Source organism: Scylla paramamosain, chromosome 22, assembly GCF_035594125.1.
Source record: "Scylla paramamosain isolate STU-SP2022 chromosome 22, ASM3559412v1, whole genome shotgun sequence".
NCBI lineage: Eukaryota > Metazoa > Arthropoda > Malacostraca > Decapoda > Portunidae > Scylla > Scylla paramamosain.
The window spans coordinates 6,934,334-6,957,817 of record NC_087172.1 but is presented as its reverse complement, the minus strand read 5'-3'; the positions used below and the strand labels follow the sequence as shown (position 1 = coordinate 6,957,817).

General features: G+C 38.8%; 2 protein-coding genes across 4 annotated transcripts; one reads left to right on the top strand and one right to left on the bottom strand.

Moving 5' to 3' along the window:
• Positions 1 to 1,541: 1,541 nt before the first annotated feature.
• On the bottom strand, positions 1,542 to 12,965 carry LOC135111489 (GPI transamidase component PIG-T-like). The gene is made up of 11 exons (XM_064024819.1): positions 12,380 to 12,965; positions 10,872 to 11,052; positions 10,160 to 10,291; positions 8,646 to 8,751; positions 8,348 to 8,434; positions 7,742 to 7,924; positions 6,892 to 7,093; positions 6,251 to 6,394; positions 5,194 to 5,443; positions 3,557 to 3,718; positions 1,542 to 3,417 (listed from the first exon to the last, which is right to left on the bottom strand). The coding sequence occupies exons 1-11, from the start codon at positions 12,579 to 12,581 to the stop codon at positions 3,153 to 3,155; spliced, it is 1,914 nt and encodes a 637-aa protein (XP_063880889.1). The 5' UTR covers positions 12,582 to 12,965; the 3' UTR covers positions 1,542 to 3,152.
• A 2,089-nt stretch (positions 12,966 to 15,054) lies between these two features.
• Positions 15,055 to 23,276, top strand: LOC135111494 (protein arginine N-methyltransferase 6-like). Of its 3 annotated transcripts, none has more exons than XM_064024826.1 (6): positions 15,055 to 15,280; positions 16,276 to 16,442; positions 16,812 to 17,071; positions 17,207 to 17,343; positions 17,634 to 17,799; positions 18,049 to 23,276. In XM_064024826.1, the coding sequence occupies exons 2-6, from the start codon at positions 16,282 to 16,284 to the stop codon at positions 18,471 to 18,473; spliced, it is 1,149 nt and encodes a 382-aa protein (XP_063880896.1). In that variant the 5' UTR covers positions 15,055 to 15,280; positions 16,276 to 16,281; the 3' UTR covers positions 18,474 to 23,276. The 3 variants fall into 3 exon arrangements, with proteins under 3 accessions (XP_063880896.1, XP_063880895.1, XP_063880897.1); XM_064024825.1 differs by having other exon boundaries at positions 15,057 to 15,256; XM_064024827.1 differs by lacking the exon at positions 15,055 to 15,280 and adding an exon at positions 15,301 to 15,488.
• Positions 23,277 to 23,484: the final 208 nt, after the last annotated feature.

Genomic DNA, 23,484 nt, shown 5'->3' with positions numbered 1-23,484 from the left:
CTGAACAGTACATGAAAATGAGTTAAACACTGCCCAGAACACAAGTAGCCATGCAAACTACAGTAAAGAATATATATAAATGAATAAAAAGAGTGAAAAATGTACTGTATTGCTGAGACAGACTGTGAGAGATTAAAGACAAGACAGACAGTTGGATACAGGAGGATGATAAGGCAAGCAACATTAAGAGTCTATGGTTATTCTCCACCCATTTCAAAGTACTGCGTGTATAGGATCTACGTGGAGCTACTTCTCCCTCTCACACTACATATGTGGCCGCTGTGAGGCATGGGAAGGAAAACTGGTGGTGGTGGTACTTGTCTCTGATTTAAATGAAGGTAATTTTAGGTACAAAAGTTTTGGTACAACATTTCTTGAGTCCTCTTTAACCCTTTTACTGTTATGTGCGTCTTTCGTTAACATAAGAAAACGTGAAATAGAATAGAAAATAATAAGAATTCTTACTGTGTGTGTCTGGCGCATGAGAGAGAGAGAGAGAGAGAGAGAGAGTGCTTAATGATGAGATGCAAAGAGTAGGACAGTACAGTCAAAGATTGATGAATACAAAGATAGATATAAAAATGGAAAACTAACTCTTCTAAGGAGCTGAGTTCAAGTGGTTCATGCCAATCCCAACTGATGAAAAGGTGAGGTATTAAGTTTAATCAATAATAACCTCTAAGGAACTCTACCTCAGCTGTTTTGATAATGCTTTAGAGGTCAATGTTCAATACTGGCATCATAAACTGTGGCCAGCAGTGCTGTTCCTAAGCTACGGGAGAGTAGTAGGGTGGTCCAGAAGACTGTCCCTCTCCACCAAGGGCTGACAGGACTAAGAGTCTGAATGATTTGTATGAGTGTGTGTTGCTTTGTTTGGGCTACCCTGTGTGTGACTGATGTATAGACAGGTAGATAGATCATAAACTGAAATAGATGTTTAGTACCTATTAGCATCATATTAACAGAAGGCAGATGTAGGTAAAGGGTTGTCAGTGGAGAGATCCACCCTGGGTGTCAAATACTCTGGATTCACCCAAGGGAGCATAGTCACAGTCAGGTCAAGTAATTTTTTTTTTTTTTCCCTTGGGGGGGGTAAAGGGTAAGAGGGATATTGGCAACGGGCATCTGAAATTGGAGAAAAAAAAAGGCACACTGAAGATGCCAGTCTAAAGAATATCCAGCATTGAGAGAAATGTTTTAAAGCCACACTGCACTCCCTTCCCCTTTGTAGAGAAATTTCCCCAGCCTAAAATCCTCTCATCTGCTAAGAATCTTAGTTTCAAGGTGAGGTTAGAAGACTGTCAGCAAATCACAGGGATCAAATTCATGACACCACAGCACAGAGAGTGCAGCAGATTACTCAACTTCTGACCATGACTGCATTTTCATTTACTCTTTCCTTTCTAGGATCTACAACCCGTGAGTTAATGAAAGCAATACCTTAAAATTAACTTATTCATGTAGGGTGGCCACATGAATACTGGTAGCAGCCCACTATATTATACATCACCAATTGATGAAGGATTAGTCAAGAGCCAGTATACAAAATGGAATGTCATATTTTAATGTTGATTTCGAAAACATTCTTCATAAAAAATATCAGAACACAGATGCACACATTTTAAAACTGTACATGTGAAATATACAAAATCAACACTTCAAAGAATCACGAATACACACACGTAATACAACTGCGGGAAACATTACGGTGGCATCAGACAGGTGTCACTCCTTGGTGTAGTTATGACACTCCACCAATCAAGCTTTGAGGCAACTGTGACTTACGATCTTCATTCTTATATAATTACTGATACAATACTTGTTATTTATCATTAACAACCTTTGGCCACTAGCAACTGATGATACACAACCCACAGGAAACCAGCTACCCACATCACTAATAATGATGGAAAATACTGGGATGAATGGGACACTAAGAACTGATGTGAAATCAAAGGGAGTGGTTACTTATGGACCAAAAAAAGTCAACTAAAGATACAATGTCACTAATCTATTTTATTTCATATACCTATTCCCTTTATAATTCATTTTAGCCCAGCATTGATTGCGCTTATGTTGTAGGATAACAAAAGAAAGACTACCAGTCCTGCCATACATTCCATCCTTATAATGTTCCATCAGGGACAGAAGCTTCATTACAACAATGTGAATGCAGCCATGGTCCCTGATTCCACTTGCTTTGTGCCACACATCTGACATCTCTGAATTCTGCTACAAAAATATTATTCTCTGCAAACAAAAACTGGTCTGAATTGCTCTGAATAATGAACTGGGAGTTGTCACATAATACTTATATGTACATTGATTGAACTCAGTACCACTTCCATATTCTTTGATCCATATCATAACAATACCTCCACACAACCTTTGCAAATCTGTTTAATTACCAGTAAGTACTTCACAACTATCCAAGCCTGGCTTGCAGCCACTTGGTTCTCCAGAGAAAGCAGAAATTGAAAATTGTTGATATTCTCCCTGAGCTGAGTCAGTTTTATCAGTAAAGTAAAGCTACACTAGACATATTCAGTTAACAAGCAAAAGAGAAATACATAGTGCAGCAAAGCCTGTCTTCTGCAAGGGAGCAGTGATAGCTCACGGCCAGCCTGCCTGAGTCTTAACTTACTTTTTTCTCATGCATTGTCAAAAGATTCTTTTCAACCCTCATGGTAATTCAGGAATTGCTTCAAGAGTGTTTGTTCCCCCACTCAAGGAAAGTCTTACTGTGTTCTGTATCACTCCACTAATGCCCATTATGGTATTGGCTGAAACAATTAGCAGAGCTGTGGACACCCATTCATACATAGTTAGATAATAATGAACCAACTACTGTTGCTCCTGTTACTCCTACTACAACTGCTAATACTTCTATGGCTAATACTACATCCACTCCTACCTTACAATGAGTACTTACTTCTAATCAGAGGTGCTTCAGCTCTTAATGTACAGTGCTGTGTGCAACAATTCAAATAACAAACTTATTACATGACTGCAATATATCCCATTACTCTCAGTGGATATTCATGATCCTCTCTGAAGAAAGGAAAAGTATGACTGTTACATACAACAAACAAAATAATCCCAATGTTAATCTACAATACAATTCTCCCACTTCTAACTCTACTTACACCCATTCATCTGTCCTTTTTACTGTTCTCCTCACTGGGCTTGCAGCTGTCCTTGTCTTCCTCCTCTTCCTCCTCCTCTTCCTCCATGATGTCCTCCAGCTCCTCTCTGTCCTCATAGAGTGGGTTCTCCTCCACTACCACTGGCTCGGCTGCAGGTGTCTTCTCTGCTCCTCCATCATCCACCTTCGAGCTCCTCCTGAACTTCCCCTTGATTTTGTTGATGAGGCGTGTCAGAAGGGATTCCTTAACCTCCAGCTTCTTCAGTACCAACCTTGAGTTAAAGAATTAAAATTATACAATGAGCAGAACTAGTAGCAATTTTACATAATGAGACTCACTTCAACTTCAAGGTTCTTTTCAGTAAGTAAAGGAAACTGTCAGGCAATGAAAGTAACCAGACTTTTACTCACTTCTTTGTGGTGATGTTGTGGATTGGACCAAAAGCAAGAGCAACCACAGTGCAGGCCAGACAGATCACATTGTAGGGCATGGAGAAGTCTGGGGTGGGGAGGCTCACCAAGAGGGTCTCCGTGTGAATGCGCACAAAACTTTCACCGTCTCTCACAAGCAACCTGTGCACAAATATGAGTACTGTTTGAATGTATTATTTCTCATTCTATCCTGATTACTGATCCTGAGAATTTTGCTTAGGACACCTTTGTTATATCCCCTGTACCACTTAAAGACTTCTATCAGGTTCCCCTTAACCTACAGCTCTCTAAGGAATGTAAATTTAAAACCTTGGGTCTCATTTTGTGAGAAATATCCCTCATTCCTTGTATCCCTTTAGTCATTCTTCTTTGTACTGATTCTAAAAGATCTGTATCCTTCCTGTAATATGGGGACCAGAATGTGCATACTGTACAGTGCATCAGTTCCTATGTGGCACCTTGTATGCCTCAAGAGTTAATGATAAAAACAATAATGGCATGTCACCTGCATCCTTGCTTGATGTAACTCACACACAAGAGAAACTGTGCAGCCTCAAGAAGTGATGGGGAATGCAGAGTGTACCATAATGTGACTTGCTGTTTTTATCTGTCAACTCCATTTCTAAAATTAACAGAATGCAATACACTCCAACTTTTTTCTTGATTTTCATTTTCAACCTACTAATTTATCCATATAACTTACTCTAACCTTTCTCTCTCTTCATTCCTTCCACTTGACCATCCACTTTAAAACTCCCTGATTTATCTCTGTGCTCTGACAGACTTCAAGATTTTCCTAACATCTCTATCAATTCTCATTTTGTCAAACAACTTCATTTCAGTAACTGTTCTCATCTCTCCCTTCCATAAGCATACATTACTCCCTAAGCTAAGACTGTATGTTAAACTAACTTCCTCTTTGTCTTTTAGTTGAGTATGCCAAAGCCTCTTGCCTTTAATTTTATAGAACATAACATAAAAAAATAAGGGAAGCTGCAAGAAGCCATCAGGCCTACACATGGCAGTCCCTGTATGAAATATATCTATTTCCACCTATCATCCCCATTCCATTCATCTATCACTCTATTTGAGAACCAATTCCTACATATATCTTTTTTAAACCTAAATTTTTCAAGCTTGAACCTGTTATTTCTTGTTCTATCTTGGTTACTGATCCTAAGAATTTTGCTTATGTCCCGCATGTTATAACCCTTATAACACTTAAAGACTTCTATTAGGTTCCCTCTTAACCTACATCTCTCTAAAGAATGTAAATTTAATAGCTTCAATCTTGCTTCGTGAAAAATACCCCCACTGTGTAAAGATATAAATGGTATAGATATTCCATTTTTTTCAAAAAACAAACTGAATTAGTTGACTACTTATGTACAACTTGACTTTCACTCTGTCAGTGTGCCAAGCTTTTATCAACACCATGGGGACACTACTTACTCCCCCTTCGGTGTAACACCATAGGAACACTGTACTTACTTCCTCTTCAGTGTAACATCATGAGAACACTGTATTTGCTTCCCCTTCAGTGTAACACCATGGGAACACTGTACTTACTTCCCCTTCAGCATTGATTCATAACACCATGGGAACACTGTACTTACTTCCCCTTCAGCGTTGATTCATTGAGCGAGTTGACAGAGACATTGCGTGGCGAGGGAAGGATGGTGGACACAGTGGCAGCAGGGATGTAGAAGCCATGGTTGGCATCAGGGGGATACTCCAGCCACTTGAGGAGAGCACGGTTGAACTCTAGACTCAATTCTCGTGTCGTCCTGGGCCCCACCTCCAGCACTGCCTCATACAGCCAAGGCAGCTCCCTGTCACGAGCTGTCACCAGCTTGGCCACATACACTGCAGGAGGGAGAGGGTTCCTGTCACCACCTCGTTGATTGGTAAGGGATAGGTGGTGGTGATGAAAAAGATGGCGGTGATGGTGGTAGTAGCTAAGGTCATGTGGGTATCACCTTTCTACAACAAAAATACTTCCATTTCTGATGATGTCGATGAGATAAGGCAATTAAGGCTCTCAATTCTATGTAATCTATTATACATTAAAGCATTACAAATAAGCTATGTTCAGTGTTTAATATTCAAAACTTCCTACACTAAATTTACTCAAACTATTTCTGATGTCAAAGAGTAATGGAACAAGTGAGACTTTAAATCTTGGGTACTTTATCACACATTAAAGGATTAAACATCACATCATAGACAGATATCTAAACACCGAATGAAATGCAATAGTGTGTGTGTGTGTGTGTGTGTGTGTGTGTGTATCAGAAGGAGAAAGATAGAAAAGAATGGACATACAGAGTCATAAAGGTAGTATATATAGTTAAACTGGGTTGTGATGAAAAAATGTTCGAAGAACACTGCATTAAAGGGTTATACAACAAGGCTCATGAGAGTCAAGGATGACTAGTTGTGGTTAATCAGAATACGCTACAGATAAATGAGACTAAATACCAAAAGGGTGTGACATGAGGACAGACTCAAATTTCATGAGAGTGAAGGATGATTAGTTGTGGTTAATCAAGACAAACTAAAAATAAATGAGACTAAATACCAGCAGGGTGTGACACAAGGATAAGATTCATTTGACCCAATAGATAAAGTAAACTAAATACCAGCAGAGTGTGACACAAGGACGGGACTCACTTGACTCGAGCTGCTCAGCTGAGTGGGAGGTGTGTAAGAAGAGTCGCAGATACCAAGGCACCACCTCCAGGTACACCAGCGTGAGAGGCTCTGGCCCAGTGTTGGTGAACTTGACGGTGATGCTTCCTCCCTCCTGGCCATACCCTAAGTGAACATCATGCTGGTGAATCTTACATGGGAAAATCTTGGTGATAAGAATACGGGATGAGCATTACCAAGAATTACATGAATGTAGCAAAGTATATGTTTGCTCTTATTTACCTCTGAATTTTCTGACAAAGGAAGATATATTAGAAAAGATCTTGAAGGTCATTAATAAGGACAGGACAAGAACTAATGGGTTCAAATTCAATAAAGTTAAAACTGAAAAGAAAGGAAGAAAATGGTTCTTAAATACAGTGGTATATGGCTAGAACAGACTCAGTTATCAAGATGTTAGTGCTGAGTCAACAGGGATTTTTAACAGAAGATTTAACACTTTATGGACAGGCACAATAGGGTGACAACTGACAGATACACACCAACTGTCATGTATAGGCCTACTGGCTTTTTGCAGTTTTTCTTAAGTTCTTATCTTATGCAATACACATTTGTATGAGTGATGCACAAGAACCTGCTAAACATAGCACACGTCAAGGTACCTGTGATGAAGCGAGACACGTGCAGGATGGGGGGGGACACCATGCCATAGATGTGGTGGTCGGAGTACACGGCGTCTATGCTGAAGGGGTCACCGATGAGTGCCTTGTGGGTGTCATACACTGCCAGGCGGCGGTGGCTGGCCTCACTGCCACTTTCCTCCACCTGGTGCGGTGCTGGTTCCAGGGTGAACTTTTTCATGTCCTACACAGAAATGTAATCAGTTTCAGTGTTGGATAAATTTACACTTAGTTTAAAACTGAGGATAAACATTATTGTTTTGTATTATATATATTTCTCTTATATTAACTATTCTAAATTCAATCTCTCCTTTTTATCTCTCTACTTTGCATCTTCATTCTTCCACTTCAGTTTTGAGTGCAAAACACTTCAAAGTTGCATATTTGTATGGTAAATATGACATGCTTCTCTCTCTCTCTCTCTCTCTCTCTCTCTCTCTCTGAGTCTCTCTCTCTCTCTCTGAGTCTCTCTCTCTCTCTCTCTCTCTCTCTCTCTCTCTCTCTCTCTCTCTCTCTCTCTCTCTCTCTCTCTCTCTCTCTCTCTCTCTCTCTCTGAGTCTCTCTCTCTCTCTCTCTCTCTCTCTCTCTCTCTCTCTCTCTCTCTCTCTCTCTCTCTCTCTGAGTTTCTCTCTCTCTCTGAGTTTCTCTCTCTCTCTGAGTTTCTCTCTCTCTCTCTCTCTCTCTCTCTCTCTCTCTCTCTCTCTCTCTCTCTCTCTCTCTCTCTCTCTCTCTCTCTTTCTCTCTCTCTCTCTCTCTCTCTCTCTCTCTCTCTCTCTCTCTCTCTCTCTCTCTCTCTCTCTCTCTCTCTCTCTCTCTCTCTCTTACTTCTTACCTCATTATCTGTGATGTCCACATAGATCCTGGAGATGTCAGCCAGAGGGCAGGAGTAGATGAGAGGCACCAGGAAGAGGTTGTGCAGTGACCAGTCCTGGTAGCCTTCTGCTGAGCTGTCAGGGAGCTGCACCAAGGACAGTGCCTGTACCAGCTCCAGCTGGGCATTGTGGCAATCTGCATCCTGACAGGGAAATAGTAAACACACTTTTAGTTTCAGTCATGATGTGATTATTCATTAATTTAGAGGCATAAAAACACTAAGAGCCAAATTTTAAAAGAATTAGAATTTTTATAGAGATACATAGGCATCTTTTAATGCAGCTGGTCTTGTTCCTGCACATAAAAGGCAATATTCAAGAAAACTGGAAAATTATAAAAACAGAGGAGCAAATATTTCTTTTTGCTTCTCCACTTCTAGTTTTTGTTATGTGAAGGATGTCTGAGTGTGTAGGAGAAGAATTCCTATCCCCTAAATTACTGTTGACCTTCTCCAACATGCAAGAGCCCCTGAGATGTGCAGTCTAGATATTCACATCTCAGGAGCACAGTATTTGATTAAGATTTTTAAGGAAGGAATATAAGACATGGGAGCATAAGTTCTCACCTGACAAGATGGTCTAAGGTGCAGGGACAGGCTATGGTAGTGGGCAGTGTACAGCGGCCCAGGGTGAAGCAATGCCACCAGGCCACTCTGTAACAAACACTTTAGTTCCTTACACTGCCAAATAAAACCTTACAATTAAAAACTTTAATCACAGTTTAGATAAAACAATCTGAAGAGAAACACAAGAAGGAGCATCAAGAAAAGATAGCGGAAGTTACAACTCTCACTATACAAGAGAAACACAAGCACTAGGATCAAGAAAAGGAAGAAAAGGGGGAAGTGACTCTCTACACACTACCTGGGCATCACAAGGCAGCAGCTTCTTCCATGGCGTGAGGTTCTCGGTGCACACATTCTCCCGAGGCAGAGCAGCGTACCGCATGTAGGATGAGTTACCGGCATACCTGAAGGGGGGCAGCTCACAGTTACCAAGAGACACACAGATTGAAATTGTAATAAACCACTTCTCATTAGCTAGGGTGAGGGAATTATTTCTTAGTGTTTTTTCTTTTTTTTTTCTTTTTTTTTTTCAAGTTTTTAAGTTAGGAAGAGACACATGGGATGAAGATTATAATAAGCCACTTCTACTTCTCATTAGCAAAGATGAGGAGATTGTTTCTTAGTGTTTAACTTTTTTCTTTTTTTCTTTTCAAGTATTTAAAGTTAGGAAGAGATGCATAGAGGTGAAAATTATAATAAACCACTTTTCATTAGTCAGGATGTGATTATTTTTTTGAGTTTAACTTTATTTTATTTTTTTTCTTTCTTTTTTTCTTCAGGATGTGATTACTTTTTTGTGTTTAACTATTTTATTTTCTCTTTCTTTCTTTTTTTTGAAGTTCATATACCTGGATTCTGCTGACAAAATACAGCTAGGATGGTGTCTCATGCTACAGGTACTTTGGTTTTGGCATGTACTGCACAAGACTTACTACTTATCCATGCTCCTATTCTGTCCACCTCTCTAATGCAAGTTAACAAGTATTCTCAATCATTCATCCCTTTTTCTGGTAAACTTTGGAACTCCCTGCCTGCTGCTGTATTTCCTCCTTCCTATAACTTGAACTCTCAGTGACTTTTTTTCTTTTTTTGCTTTTTGTTGCCTTTGGCTAATGCCCCTCTTACACACACACACACACACACACACACACACACACACACACACACACACACACACACACACACACTAAAAAAAAAAATAAAATAAAAATAAAAAAAAATAAAAAAAAAGGCTAGAAATTGAACCTGTGGCCTTGAGAACCCAACAACTCCCTGTGCATAATACTACTGTACCATAGCAGTCCTTGTTAACTTCTTAAATTGTTTTTGCCTAAATTCCTTCACTTACACTATTGTTTTGAAGTGAGATTCAGCCATATTAAATGTCTGAGAGTTGGTGTGTAGAGCCAAGAGAGAAATTTGACCTAATTCTCAAGTTCTAATCTGTCTGTCAAACTCAGTATCCAAGACATCAATACATTACTAATGACATACAAAATCACTCTTTGTTATTCCCTGAAGCATATGGATTTATAAATGTTTCTGTTTCTATACACCTTACATGTTATGAATAGTCACTTCAAAGGAAATGAAAGTTCTAGAACCCTTTCTCCAGAACTTTGTACTTCCTGCAGAACAATAAGAAGCAGATAGTAATTACAATGTATGAAAGCATGTGAATAAGATAAGAGTGAAAAGGCAAGACAGGAGAGGTTGTGTGTGATGCCATAAAATTGAAATGAAACATAGTATGCCTGAGGTGAATATAAACCAACAGAGTGTCATCACAAGCCTGTGCTGTGTCTGCCTCACCAGTCATCAGCCACACCCTGCGGCCGGTAGCTCAGCTCAGGGGAGACAGTGTTGGTGGAGTCAATGAAGTTAAGTGAGGCACAGATGAGGCCACTGAGGGCATTGACTAGATCCCTCCATGTCTGGTCCAAGCTGGGAAGGAAAAATGAAAACACTTTACTGGCTGGAAAACAAATTGTTATCATTGTATGTGATTATCTTTATTTTACTGTAACCTCACAAATCATTCTTGTCCCAAACATTCTGATGGCCACAGAACAAAACATAATGGTAACCATCTGTCAGCCTTTTCTTTAATTAACAAAATGTACACAGAAAGGCAGCCTTGGTATATGTATGTATGCAATACATACATATACCAAGGCTGTCTTCCACAAAAAGGTGAGTAACCAAGACAAGGTAAAACAACTTTCACATTCAAACTCATTCACACCACTCTCTCACCCCCTTGGCTCCCAATGGAGAAGAGAAAGTACTCCTGCCCTTACTTTACTGGGATCAGCCACACAGCCTGGACAGTTTGGTCTGGAATAAAGTTCCTTCATTCTAAGTACTTTCCCCTACCACATCCAACTGCCCATCACCTGTGTGATCTTGCCTCTGTCATGCACAGATCCTTATGTGTATAGTGTCCACAATATCAAATAAGAATTGCAAACTAACAATTATAGATGTTCAAAATTTTGAACACCTCACTAACCATGACACTTACTCATCTGTGGTGGGGTTGAACCAGACCCAAAGCTGGGCACCAGGGGGAGCATCCACCACAGGGTAGCCCCACTTACGATGCCGCCACAGTCCTTGCGTCAGACTGAGGTGCAGCTCCCGCACGTGGTAGCGCTCTACTACTTCCCCAAGAGCACGAGGGAACAGATCATAGTGGGCAAACTCTGGAAGGGAAGCATTTGATAATGATCAACAAAATAAGAATGTATAGCACCAACAAAGGCTTGTATGTTACTAGAAAAATTCTCTCCTATCTTCATGACTGATAAGATGGCATCTGAAAAATAATAGGTGAACTTGTGACTGGCTGGCTGAAACAGGCACTGCAAGATATGCCAGGCCATGAATGAAACTCTAGCTCAATCCACAAATCCTTCACATAAGCAACAGAACCTGAACTTCATAATTGTTTATATTATATATGGTGAGAGGCAGTAGCACTCACGAACCACAAATAAAATGAAAATTCTGTTCAACCTATTACTGATTTCTGACAGGTAATTCTTGAAAATACTGCACTAAAATAATAAGGTATAAAATATAAGGAAAGTCATACCTATGTATAGTTTATTGTATGAAACTAGATATTCTATATAATGACCCTCCAAAAGAATAGCTGGGGTGACTGATGTTATTAAAAAAAAATTTTCATATATATATATATATATATATATATATATATATATATATATATATATATATATATATATATATATATATATATATATATATATATCTGCCAGAGTGAAACATGCATCATTGTGAAAATGTACCCAGCTTTGTATATTCTTGCTCATCTCATGCACTCAGTCCCAGTCCTTTTAGGAACATACAGACAGTGAACTGAAAGCAGGATAAAATTTAACCATGAGTGGAGCCCTAGCTGGGAAGTGAATCCTTGAGATGAAGACATAAAGCACAGAACCTTGGACATTGGAACCAAACAATCATGTACCAGGATAATTTATAACATTAGATTTAAAAAAGAGATAGGAAGAAATTGGTTCTCAAATAGTGGTAGGTGAATGGAATAGATTCAGTAATTAGATTGTTAGAGCCAAATCATTAGGGAGCTTTAAAATATGATTATACAGATTTATGGATGAGGATGATAAGTAGAAATAGGTAGGTGTGTTTCATACAGGGACTGCCACATGTAGGTCTGATGGCTTCTTGCAGTTTCCTTTATTTTCTTATGTTCTTATTAGTTACTACAGTACATCCTCCCTATCTTCCATTCCTCTTCTCCCTTGTCTCTTTTCTCTTCTCTGTCTTATTTCATTGTTATGTCTCTCCTTTTCTTTCCTTTTCTCTCCTGTTAATTCTCTTCTCTTTCTCCTTACCATCCTTTCTTCCTTCCTAATCCCCCATCACCTTTCACTTTATCTCCACTCCTTTATTTCTCTGTGTCCCTGCTCCCTCCTCACCTTTTCCCTCTCATCCTCCCTTATGTTCTTATGTTACACCAGCACCTGCAGCCGCCACACTCACCAAAATCCCGGTAGTTGTGCACAGCCTTGCTGATCTCTGGCGAGGACCAGGTGGTGGTGAACTCGAAGTGGGAGTGAAGGTGTCCTGAGGCGAGTGGCCGCAGCAGCAACTCCTCCGTGAACTTGTTGTCCGCCCTCACACCCACACACCACAGCGCCAGCCACGCACACCACGCCACTGGGCTACCTAACCGGGTATTCATGACAGTTAACCGAATAATAAAACTTGACTGGTTGCTAGACCGTTGAAATATTGTTTGGTGTTCTAATTCTCGTTCTTCCTTATCTTTGCAGTTCTTCTAAACGTTGTGATTATTATTAATTATTTTTGTAATGCAGTTATCCCGGTTAACTTGACGGCGACAATGATAAGGAATGGTCTTTTCTCCTTGATTTTACCTTATTTCATCCCTCTCTCGAGTTCATTTTTTTGTTGTTTTACTCAATTTCTACACTCCTCACTGCCACAATCTTGCTATTCACCGGGTCTTCAGATGTCCTTTCCTTTCTTTTACTTTTTATCCATTAGATCACACCATCCCCCCTCGCCGTGTTTACATGAATTCCTCTCTCTTTTCAACGGCACTCAAGTGTCATTATTATCTGTCATTATTCGATCAACTGATGGTTTGTTATTTAGTCATATCTATAATGAAAAAACAGTGCATACAATTTTGGGTTACAATGAAAAGGGACATGTCAATAACTACAAATTATTATTATTGTTATTATTATTATTATTATTATTATTATTATTATTATTATTATTATTATTATTATTATTCAGGGAGTACAATATTAAGTGATTATATGTAATTTAATCATATATGAAATGCAAAAATAAATAAATAAATAAATAAATAAATTCAATATAAAAACTTAGGGTAATGAAAAACGGACGTGTTAAATATATATATATATATATATATATATATATATATATATATATATATATATATATATATATATATATATATATATATATATATATATATATATATATATATATATATATATATATATATATATATATATATAATTTATTTATTTATTTATTTACTTATTTTTAGTGCAACGACTTTTATTCTTATGCCTAAGTTTATATATTAACTCCTCCCGTGATCATGAATTTATTTCAATACAATATACAGCGATCTGAATAGGGGAAAGTGCACAAAATGTACTAGACATTCCACCCGCTTGTTAATTCCTTCATAACCGCCGTTTGCACCCAACTTTTTTTTCTTCTTCTTCTTCCTCTCCTAACCCCCCCCCCCCCTCTCTCTCTCTCTCTCTCTCTCTCTCTCTCTCTCTCTCTCTCTCTCTCTCTCTCTCTCTATTACTATCAAGTTAATCGACCTTATAGGATGTTTCAAATAAATAGCTGGTGATTCAGACGAAAGAATAAATTAAATAAAGCATGTGGCAAGAATCTCCCCCTGCGTTACTAAATAGTCAAATATTATCTTTTATACCATCAATTACTAACCAACAAAGAACCCGCATGTTGGTCTGGCAGAGGTGATCATTTGACAACTACGGTAGCAGAGTATAGAAGAAGCCGCTGTCACAAGCTTGGAATATATAAATTTCTTTGGTTTTAAAAATTGATATATCTTCCATGTATCTGAGCATATGATAGGCCGATTCACTTGGACTGCAAAGGAAGAGTGGGTGCAAAACACTGAAGTAGCGCGTGGTTGGTGTTCAGAGCAGGCGGTGGCGGTAGTTTCGAATCAGAAGTTAATGAAAAAAAAAAAAAAAAAAAAAACACGTGCGTATTATAATTGAATTACAAAGGAAGAGTGGTGACAAAACAGTACGGTAGCATGGGTAGCGGGCAGAATGGGTGATAGAGATATATAGACTGAGATAATTCAGTAATTTTCTTGCATCTTGTTTCAAAAACTCCATCGCATTTGAAGAAAATGGCAATAAATAAATAAATAAAATAATAATAATAACAATAATAATAATAATAATAATAATAATAATAATAATAATAATAATAATAATAATAATAATAAATAGATAGATAGATAGATAAATAGATAGATAGATAGATAAGTAAATAAATAAATAAAGACAAATGCAGTAACGTGGGCAAAGTGAGCAGAATGACCAGCGGGGGTAGTTTGAGATAAATTTACTTACGTCTTTCAAAAGCTTGTATAACATTTCTATTTATTTGAGGGAGCACGACAAAGCGGAGTAGCGTGAGTAATAATGAACAGAGTACACGATGGAGTAGTCTGTGACAAATATTATTTTCTTGTATCTTGACGTTGTTTTTAAAGATACTGTAAAACTACAAAGGAGCAGCGGATAAAGCGAAGAGGAGTTGCGTGGGCAGATTATCGTAGTACATTTACATTTCATGACTTTTCTTGTATCTTGTTTTAAAAGGTAATCTAAAACTTCCACTTGAATAACAAAGGAAGAGTGAGTAGGAGGCAGCAGTGGAGCTATCAGTATCAACTAGTAGCGTGGGCAGAGAAGATAACTTAAAAATAAATAAATAAATAATAATAATAATAATAATAATAATAATAATAATAATAATAATAATAATAATAATAATAATAATAATAATAATAATAAATAAAAAAAAAACATAAAGACTAATATAAAGTTTTCACGCATTTGAGCTCATGAATTACAAAGGAACAGTGGGTACAAAGCAGAGGAATAGCGTAGGCAGTGGGCAGAGAAGGCAGAGGCAGCAGGGCAAGGCAAGGGTGGCGTGGGGCGGCAATCAGCTGACTGGTCGCCGCGGGGACAGCACAAGTAACACAACACAGCCCACCCCGGCGGCGCCTCCACGCGTGTAAGCGGCGCCCTGCACACCCCAGCCACCACCAACACGCCACACTACCCTGCACGTATTGTTCCCCTTGCATGTGTTAGTATTGTTATGGTACCGAGAAGCCGAGGGTTGTGTGCCTATAGGGATACAAGGGAAGGACAGCTGGGCCCGAGTCCTTGACACCGCCGTGGCCTGGCAGGGAGAGCCGCGGCCTTCACTGCTAAGCCTCGCCCTGTGACTTGTGTGGGATTTCCAGCTGGGGTCTCGCAGTGAAGAATCGTGCGGAGCTGTACACGGATTATAAGTTAGGGCTGTGACTTGTCATTGTAGAATTCTTAGATGAGGCAAAGTTCTGAGGGAATCGCCGAAATTTGAATAGTCAACTGTTAGGGAAGGGTATTTTTTTTATAGAAAGGGAAGATGTAGAGTGATCGTTAGGCCTCCTTGTGAGTGGTGCAGGCAGATGAAAGTGCCTCATATTGGCTTTGTGTTCTAAGCGTGTAGATTTTGATAAAACTGCTACATTTGTTAATATTCTGGAGTGTAGTGGTGACTGCAGTGTCTGTGTAGCAGGATCTAAGACTGGTGATGCAATATATTAGTGTGCTTAGTCTTGTTTGGTGATAAATGAAGGGGTGTCAGTTGTGCAGATTAGATAATTCAACTTACTCTAAACAGTTGTGCTGTGGAATTCCCTCAAGGGATGGCAATAGAAGTCTCCTTGCCCATGACCATGTATTCTCCTCATGCACTTTCTGTCTTTCTCAGTGGATTATTTCTCCTTGCTCAGGTATAACAACACCATCTTCTCATTTCTCAAGAGGGTTCCTCCCATGCCTACAGCATCCATTTTACCTTCCTGACAATTTTGGAAACTGTCACCACATTTGTGTTCTAATTGTGTTCTTACAGGTCATGATTCATGCTGGGCTGCACTCTGACCTTCATAATTCCCTTTTATCTCTTTTTGTTTTATTAGTTTCCATATCTCCTCCTTGTAATGGAATATCATTGGATGATGTGTTATTGCACATATTATCTAATGGATTCACAATTACTGCATCCTGTAATAGAGAATGTTGCTGCTGCAGGTGATCATGTCTGAGACAGATGGAGCAGTGGAGGTGGTGCCAGTCCCAGTGAGTGAGGCGGCCCAACCGCAGACCAAAAAGCGTAGGGCCTCTGAGAACGGCCTTCATGCTCTTCATAAGAATGGCTCAGCAGATAAGGATAAAAACGTTGACGACAGCTATTTTGCGTAAGTGGCTTCATACACCCACTTTGTATTAAGTGGTAAATATAGTTTGGGAATAACATCTTATATATTTAGTTTTACAAAAAAAAATCCTTGAGCTTTTTTACTTCCCCCTTGCTTGGTCAGAGGTGTGAAATTAGATATGCATGTATGGTTGTGGATGTGAGACTGACTGACATGTGTTTGGCAGGACAGGTCAGAAGGAAATCTTAATATTTATTAGTGTCTGAACTTTTTTTCGGAAATAATATTGCTGAATTATTACACACACACACAGTCACATTCATGCAGACAAAAAAGAATATTTTTCCATAAGTAGCTACACTTTATGATGCATCAGGATGTCCATGAACCATGTGATGCCTTCCCCAGGTCATACTCTGACATTGAGCTTCACCGCACCATGATAGAGGACAGCGTGCGCACCAATGCCTACCAGCAGGCAATATTCCAGAACATGGAGGAGCACATCCGCAACAAGGTGGTGGTGGATGTGGGTTGTGGCACTGGCATCCTCAGCATGTTCTGTGCACAGGCTGGGGCCAAAAAGGTGTATGCTATTGATGCCTCAAAAATTGCAGTCCATGCCAAGCAGCTGATAGAGGCTAATGGTTACAGTGATATCATAACAGGTGAAGTGTGATGCTTAATTAATTATTATGGTATATATCAAAATATTAGTTGGTGTTCTATTGTACTTATGCATTGAAATGATAAAACACTAATATACTGAACACACACACTAAAATGCTGGAGTTGTATTGCAGTGCTTCAGGGAAAGGCAGAGGAGGTGGAGCTTCCAGAAAAAGTGGATGTTATTGTTAGTGAGTGGATGGGATACATGCTTCTTTATGAGACCATGCTGCCTTCTGTGCTCTACGTGAGGGACAAGTGGCTCAAGCCGGTGAGTGGCTCGTGTGGCTGTGGCTTTGTTGTGATATCCTTTGTGTTTGTTTCTGTGGCTGGCTGTTAGCTCATGGTCTTGGGTTGCAGGGCTGTTCTGCTCAGGTTATCATTTATTCAGTTCTGTAGTGAAGGTGGGAGCAAGGAGCATTTACAATATGTACTTTTTTATGTATGCTTTCCTATGTATTGTAATAACATTTGTCATTGCGAGACTAGAGACTATTTTAAAGTCATTAGGGATCCTTGAATGCTTGTTGTGTCCAACTAATTTGTTTAATGGATGGACAGGGAGGCAAGATGTATCCGGAGCGGGCTGTGCTACACATGGCTCTTGGTGAGGCCCAGTGGATCACCAAGTATGAGGAAGGAACCTATGACTTTTGGGTCTCCCTCAACCACGTGTACAACCTGGACATGTCCCTGCTGGCAGATCATGCTGTTGTCCGCTACAAAGGTGAAGTTTCAAGATGCTTACCCTCTGAATTTGGATGATCCTTTTGATCTTTCTTGTAGCCCCCCCACACCCTCCCCTTTTTTTTTTCTCTCCATTGTCTCTCTTACATAAAAAAGAAGTTGCTGACAAGTATGAAAAGATCATGTTTTATTATTTTCTTTTTATCCTTTTCTCTTTTTGTTACTGTAGCCATTGACTCCTCACGATTCCCTTTAATTCTGGTGCATCATCACATTTGGTGTGTTACAGATGTGGTTCACGTGCACATGGTGGCTCAGGAGGATGTGCTCAGCTTCCCTACATCCATCTGTGACCTTGACCTGACCACCATCACACCTGAAGATCTGAGGACCATCTCTCGACCCTTCTCCCTCTACAGTATGGGGTCTCGGCAGCTCAACAGCATTGTGTTGTGGTTTGATGTGTGGTTCCCTGGTGGCCTCAAGCTGTCCACTTCCCCTGACAATGAGGACACACACTGGCAGAACACAGTCTTGCCTCTCGCCACAGTGCCTCTGCAGCAGGACACCAAGGTGGAAGGGGAGCTCACCATCACACAGGATCTCACAAATCATCGATTTCTCAATGTGGATCTCACATACCGGGTGGACAAAGGTGAGGAGGTCACCCGCTGCTTTAAGATGGATGACAATTGCAATGACAATGACTTTTGAGTGCAGGCTGACTGGTCCTCCCCAAGAGTAGATTGCCATGTCACAGAAAGGCCTGACCAGGTTGAGGAAATCATGCTTAGGTCGTTTTGGAAAGGAAGAAATGCATCACTTGGTGGGGCAGTCCAGGTCTTAGGTGAGGACTTGGAGCTCTTGGAAGCACTCTATGAGATAAGGATATAGAGTGGTTTAAAGCCTTTGCCTCTTGATGCCACTTATATTAGCATTTAAGGTATTTTTTCTCCATCAGCTTAAGAGATAATACAAATAATTGAGTAATGGCAGCAGTAATAGAAATATCTGATCTCGCTTCCAAAGAATTTGTACTTACTATAAAATGTTCTGTGATTCCTGCCTTTTTTAAGGTAAGTTCAGGTGTTATATAGGTCTTGTGGTCTTTCACTGCAGTACAACACTTCTTTTTCAAGAAAACATAGGTATTGGGCAGTCATGTAGAAGCACACAAGTCAAGAGGTTAAGTACAAGTACAAATGACTTGTATAATATCACAAGAAATGCCTTAAACTTACCTCTTTCAGATCATGTCAAGCTTGTGTGTCTGTATCACTCAGAGGTTCCCTAAATTTTCCTGATCATTCCCCATGTTTGTCTGAAAATCTTTAATGATCCCCCTTTGGAATCCCTGTGTTGCTAAGGAATGTGATGGCTGTTTCATGCTATCAGCTGGTTCCACACATAAAAACCTGCTATTGAAAAATATTAATTGAAAGTAAATGGTATTTGTCCCTTGAATATTTACAATCAATAACTAACAACACAAAAAGTCACTTTGGTGCTTTTTTGCATATTTCTTGTGCAGTTACCAAATTCCCCCAGTGAGAAATTTCCTTCCTTTGGGAACCCCTGCAGCTAACTATTGAAGAGACATACTACCTAGCAACTTTGCCGTCCATGCGTGTTATGTCAGAATTGACGGACCGTGGGTTGAGCAGCCAGTAGTGGACACATCCACCAGGTGGTGTGCACACAACACTGTTACCTCAAGGTGTTATGTACCATGAAGCACATAATAGAGCAAATAACCATGCTCAAAAGAGAACAATGATAATAGAAACTATGAAGATTTAGATTGCAAATCAACACATAATGATTAAGGAAAAATCTACTGTATGTGCATTCATTCCACATTTATGGACCATTTCTGAATCATTGCTCCTCCTTTGTATCAGTGTTGCAGATTTTGCAATCTCTTTTTATAAGACCATAGTAAAAATACAAAACATGTGTCTGTATTAGGATATTCTCACAGTAATACTTGTAGTTTGTGTGTGTGTGTGTGTGTGTGTGTGTGTGTGTGTGTGTGTGTGTGTGTGTGTGTGTGATGATAATAGTTAGTAATATGAGTCAGCATAACTTATTAGTAATGTCTCTTGTGCAAGTAACAAAAAAAGCTAATAGTTATGAAATCGGTGGCATTTATGGTAACATTGCCGTGTGTTGACCTGGTGTTCTCAGGGTCCTTCAGGTACATCAGGCATGACACACCTGCAGGTGGTGTACCCAGTTTAATTATGTAGTACAATTTTTTCTTTTTTAACTGCATGCAGCTCTAAACTTTGTAAAGGAATGTGTTAATTTTCAAATATTTTCATATCCATATTTTGACAATTTAAGAGTTTATGACTGCATTTGTATATATATTTAGTTATTCTGATTATAATTTCCCAGTGAATAATTTCAACTTGTTCAACACATTACCATAGTGAGATGTTACTGCACCAAAAATAGGTATCCAAAATAATTTCTTAGTTTCAAGGGAATTAAACTTTTGGGAAGACGAGTGTTCTTGGTATGTTTCAAGATAGGAATATTTACTAGATGGCAGTCTTCATGTGTATGTATGTAGTGATTTAGCTTGTATGTTTAGGATGGATTTTTATTGTGTACTTTGTAAATATGGTCAGTCTTTTGTTTTTTGTGTAATACAAGCTGAATTCCAATATAATAGTGTATACCCCTATTACTGTGAAGCCCATGTGTGACTGATACTCAGCTTTTGCCTTGGCCATGGAGGGGTCCTGTGTCATAGAGAGAGAGAAACTTTTTGCACTTAACTTACGAGTAGCTTGCATCAAGCAAGTGGGTGTTAGGTTGCAGCAATGTAACCGATTCAGAATTTTTGAAATGTTCTTAATATTTTGTTATCAAGTGTATCCCTTTTTAAATACATATGTATGGTAACTCTGGTTGCATATTGATATTTTAGCTTTGTCGCTTCATATGCTTATGATGCAATATTCCTTTGATTTTCTGAAATGCTTTTAAACTCCATTTCATTGACTAGTGAGAATTATATTCTTGTTTTGCACACTTTTCAACAATGTTGTATGCTTTGCTGAAAGTTAAATATTTATCTGTATATATATAATTTGTAATTTTTTCATGGGTAAAACAGCAAAGGGAATGGATTGGTGGGTGGTTCAGGGGGGGTAAAGCATAGTATTTTGACATGATTTGGATATTTTATAAGAATGAATGATAGTGAGTTTGTGAAGAGAGTGTACACTAATGAAATTGAAAAATGATAAATGAAGGTGAGGTAATTGGATTAAAAAGTATTGGGGGAAGACAATTAAGTTTTGATAAAGCAGTGAGGGAATGTCACAACAGAAGATGGAGACCTTTCTGCCATGGCCAGCCCCTTGTAGATCTCTGGAAGGCATGAGGCATCACAAAACTAGATAGGAAAATAGTGTTTGGGCCACCCTGTGAAATTAAGAGAGGAGATAACAAAGAAAAGATGAAAAGTTTATCAGGAAAGAATATACTGTAAGTGAGAAAGAAGGTTCTTATGATAGGAACAGAATGTTAAAATACTTGAGAGGGGGCTTGGATGCACATAGGTGAAGTGTACTGATGAAAGCAAACAGAATCCTCCATTGTAGCCAAAATTTGAAGGGATTTCAAGAAAAAAAATCTAAATAGACATATATCGGACAGCATAAAAAAATAAGTGCAAAATATAGCCAACATACTGAATTTTTATATTAAAATGTGTAAATTATTATTTTTTCATATCTTCTGTCAAACAAATAAGTGTAATCATCAGTTTCCCTTTGTACCTTACACAGTGACATCCATCACTTAGCATCAGTCTTTGTACTACTGCTAGAGACACTGGTATATTACATAACATGCATGGTTGATGACTCCTTGCCATGTACTCCACAGTGTTCAGCATGTCTGCCATAATTATTCAACTTGCTTCACACTCTTACTGTTCTTGCCTTGTCCAGTTTGCAACAGTGCATTGAAGGTGAGAACTTCACCTGAAGTGTGCCACTCAGATTTCAATTTCTGCAGAAAGTTTTAGTACATGAGATGCATTTTAGTAAACAAGAATCAATCTGTGGCAACTGCTTTCAGGGGATGTTACTTAAAAGAGAGAGAGATAGATAAAGATATCTCAAAATCACCTTGTGCCTTACATGCTCAAGGACAGACTTTGGATCATTGCCAAGAGGTAGTGCCAGTGCTGCAGCATCAGTGATCATAACTGATCTCCAAACATGTCTGCAAACTTTCTTATGTTTGTGATTTTTATTTGGTTTCAAAATGTAACTATTTGGTGGAAATTATAACAAGGCCCCATATATTCTTGGAAATACATGGTATTTATCATTGATTGATTAGAGGTTAGGATTCTGGTTTTGCAGCTGATGATCAACAAGATGGAGCTACTGTAATGAACCACAACATGAAGACATGAATATTTGCCACTCTCAGGCTTTATTCTTTTGTAGAGAGTACATTTATTCCCCCAAAATACATCATGCAGTAGGCTTTCATGTTCTGGACTCTATACTTCTTTTAAAAATGTTGTAGGATGTATTTCTATTTAATAAGCCAGTCCAGTATAGATTTCAAGGCAGTCTGGCCAGACTGAATTCACTGCCTTACCCAACTACACTACTGACAAACTTGTGTTACAGTGACCATCCTTGCTTACATTAAGACTGTATGTCAGAAGTGTGCCACTTAAAGGCTCAAAGGGTGCTACCTCCACACTACTACTTGAAAATATATTGTTTAGAGTGTATATACCTTCATTCAGATGGAAAAGTCATGTCATGATCTGAATTTCAATAATAATTGAACACACACACACACACACACACACACTTCATACATACTTACCAGATGGTTTACTTTATGAAGAATGGATATTTTATGTTCATAGAGGTCTTATGGAGGACACTGCTTCTGTTGTGGGTTTATAATTAGCAAATGTTTGCTTGTGTAACATGCAACATTTCTGGAATATTACTGTGCATTTCAAGAACAAATTATGAGTTTTCTTTTTAAAGATGTAATATACTCTGTTTTATTGGATGAACTTGCCTCCAAATAGTGTAGTTTATTGCAGGATGAGGAAGAATAACTACTACCACTGATGCATCAATAACTTTACAGTACAGGTGTGGTGATAGTATCAAAAATGAATATATAATTAGATTATTGCTACCTGTACACCACATTTTTGTGCTTCACACACTTAATTTCCTATAATTGTAAGACATACCATAACAATTCCTTCTCTGTATGATATTATGTTGTCAAGTACCACAGTCTTGTAGAATGTGGGTATCATTCTGTTGTGATGATACCACGTCCTGTGTGTCGGTGCTTGTGTCTCGTAGCTAAGCTGAATGTCACAAAGGAGTGCAGGTGTCCTCAGCACAGTGCCATGTGAAAGTGAAGCTTAAGTGTAACCACAATAGTATTACTTGTCTTCCTGTAGTCAGTGCATACAGAGTGTATTTATGCAATAAAAGAGAAAAATGACCGAGTTATGGCATGTCCCTTTGTCCAAAATCTGATGTGGTCAGCTTTTAAAAAAAAATCTATTATTAAGATGATTTTCCTATACCTAATATATAATAAAGAAAGGAAAGAGTGAAAATATAACAGTATTAAATAAAAGCTTGTGTAAAAAAGGAGAAATGGATAAATAATAGCCATGGGAATAACATTACATAGCTAACCACCTCAA

Bases quoted from the DNA above. Each gene is read 5' to 3' on its own strand.
- LOC135111489 (XM_064024819.1), bottom strand. From the start codon at position 12,581: ATGAATACCCGGTTAGGTAGCCCAGTGGCGTGGTGTGCGTGGCTGGCG. The intron at 8,435-8,645 runs GTAGTGTGTAGA...TGTTTGTTACAG, and splicing joins TGCTGCCTTGTGATGCCCAG to AGTGGCCTGGTGGCATTGCT. The intron at 7,094-7,741 runs GTAAGAAGTAAG...ATTTCTGTGTAG, and splicing joins TGGACATCACAGATAATGAG to GACATGAAAAAGTTCACCCT.
- LOC135111494 (XM_064024826.1), top strand. From the start codon at position 16,282: ATGTCTGAGACAGATGGAGCAGTGGAGGTGGTGCCAGTCCCAGTGAGT. The intron at 17,344-17,633 runs GTGAGTGGCTCG...ATGGATGGACAG, and splicing joins GGGACAAGTGGCTCAAGCCG to GGAGGCAAGATGTATCCGGA. The intron at 17,800-18,048 runs GTGAAGTTTCAA...GGTGTGTTACAG, and splicing joins TGCTGTTGTCCGCTACAAAG to ATGTGGTTCACGTGCACATG.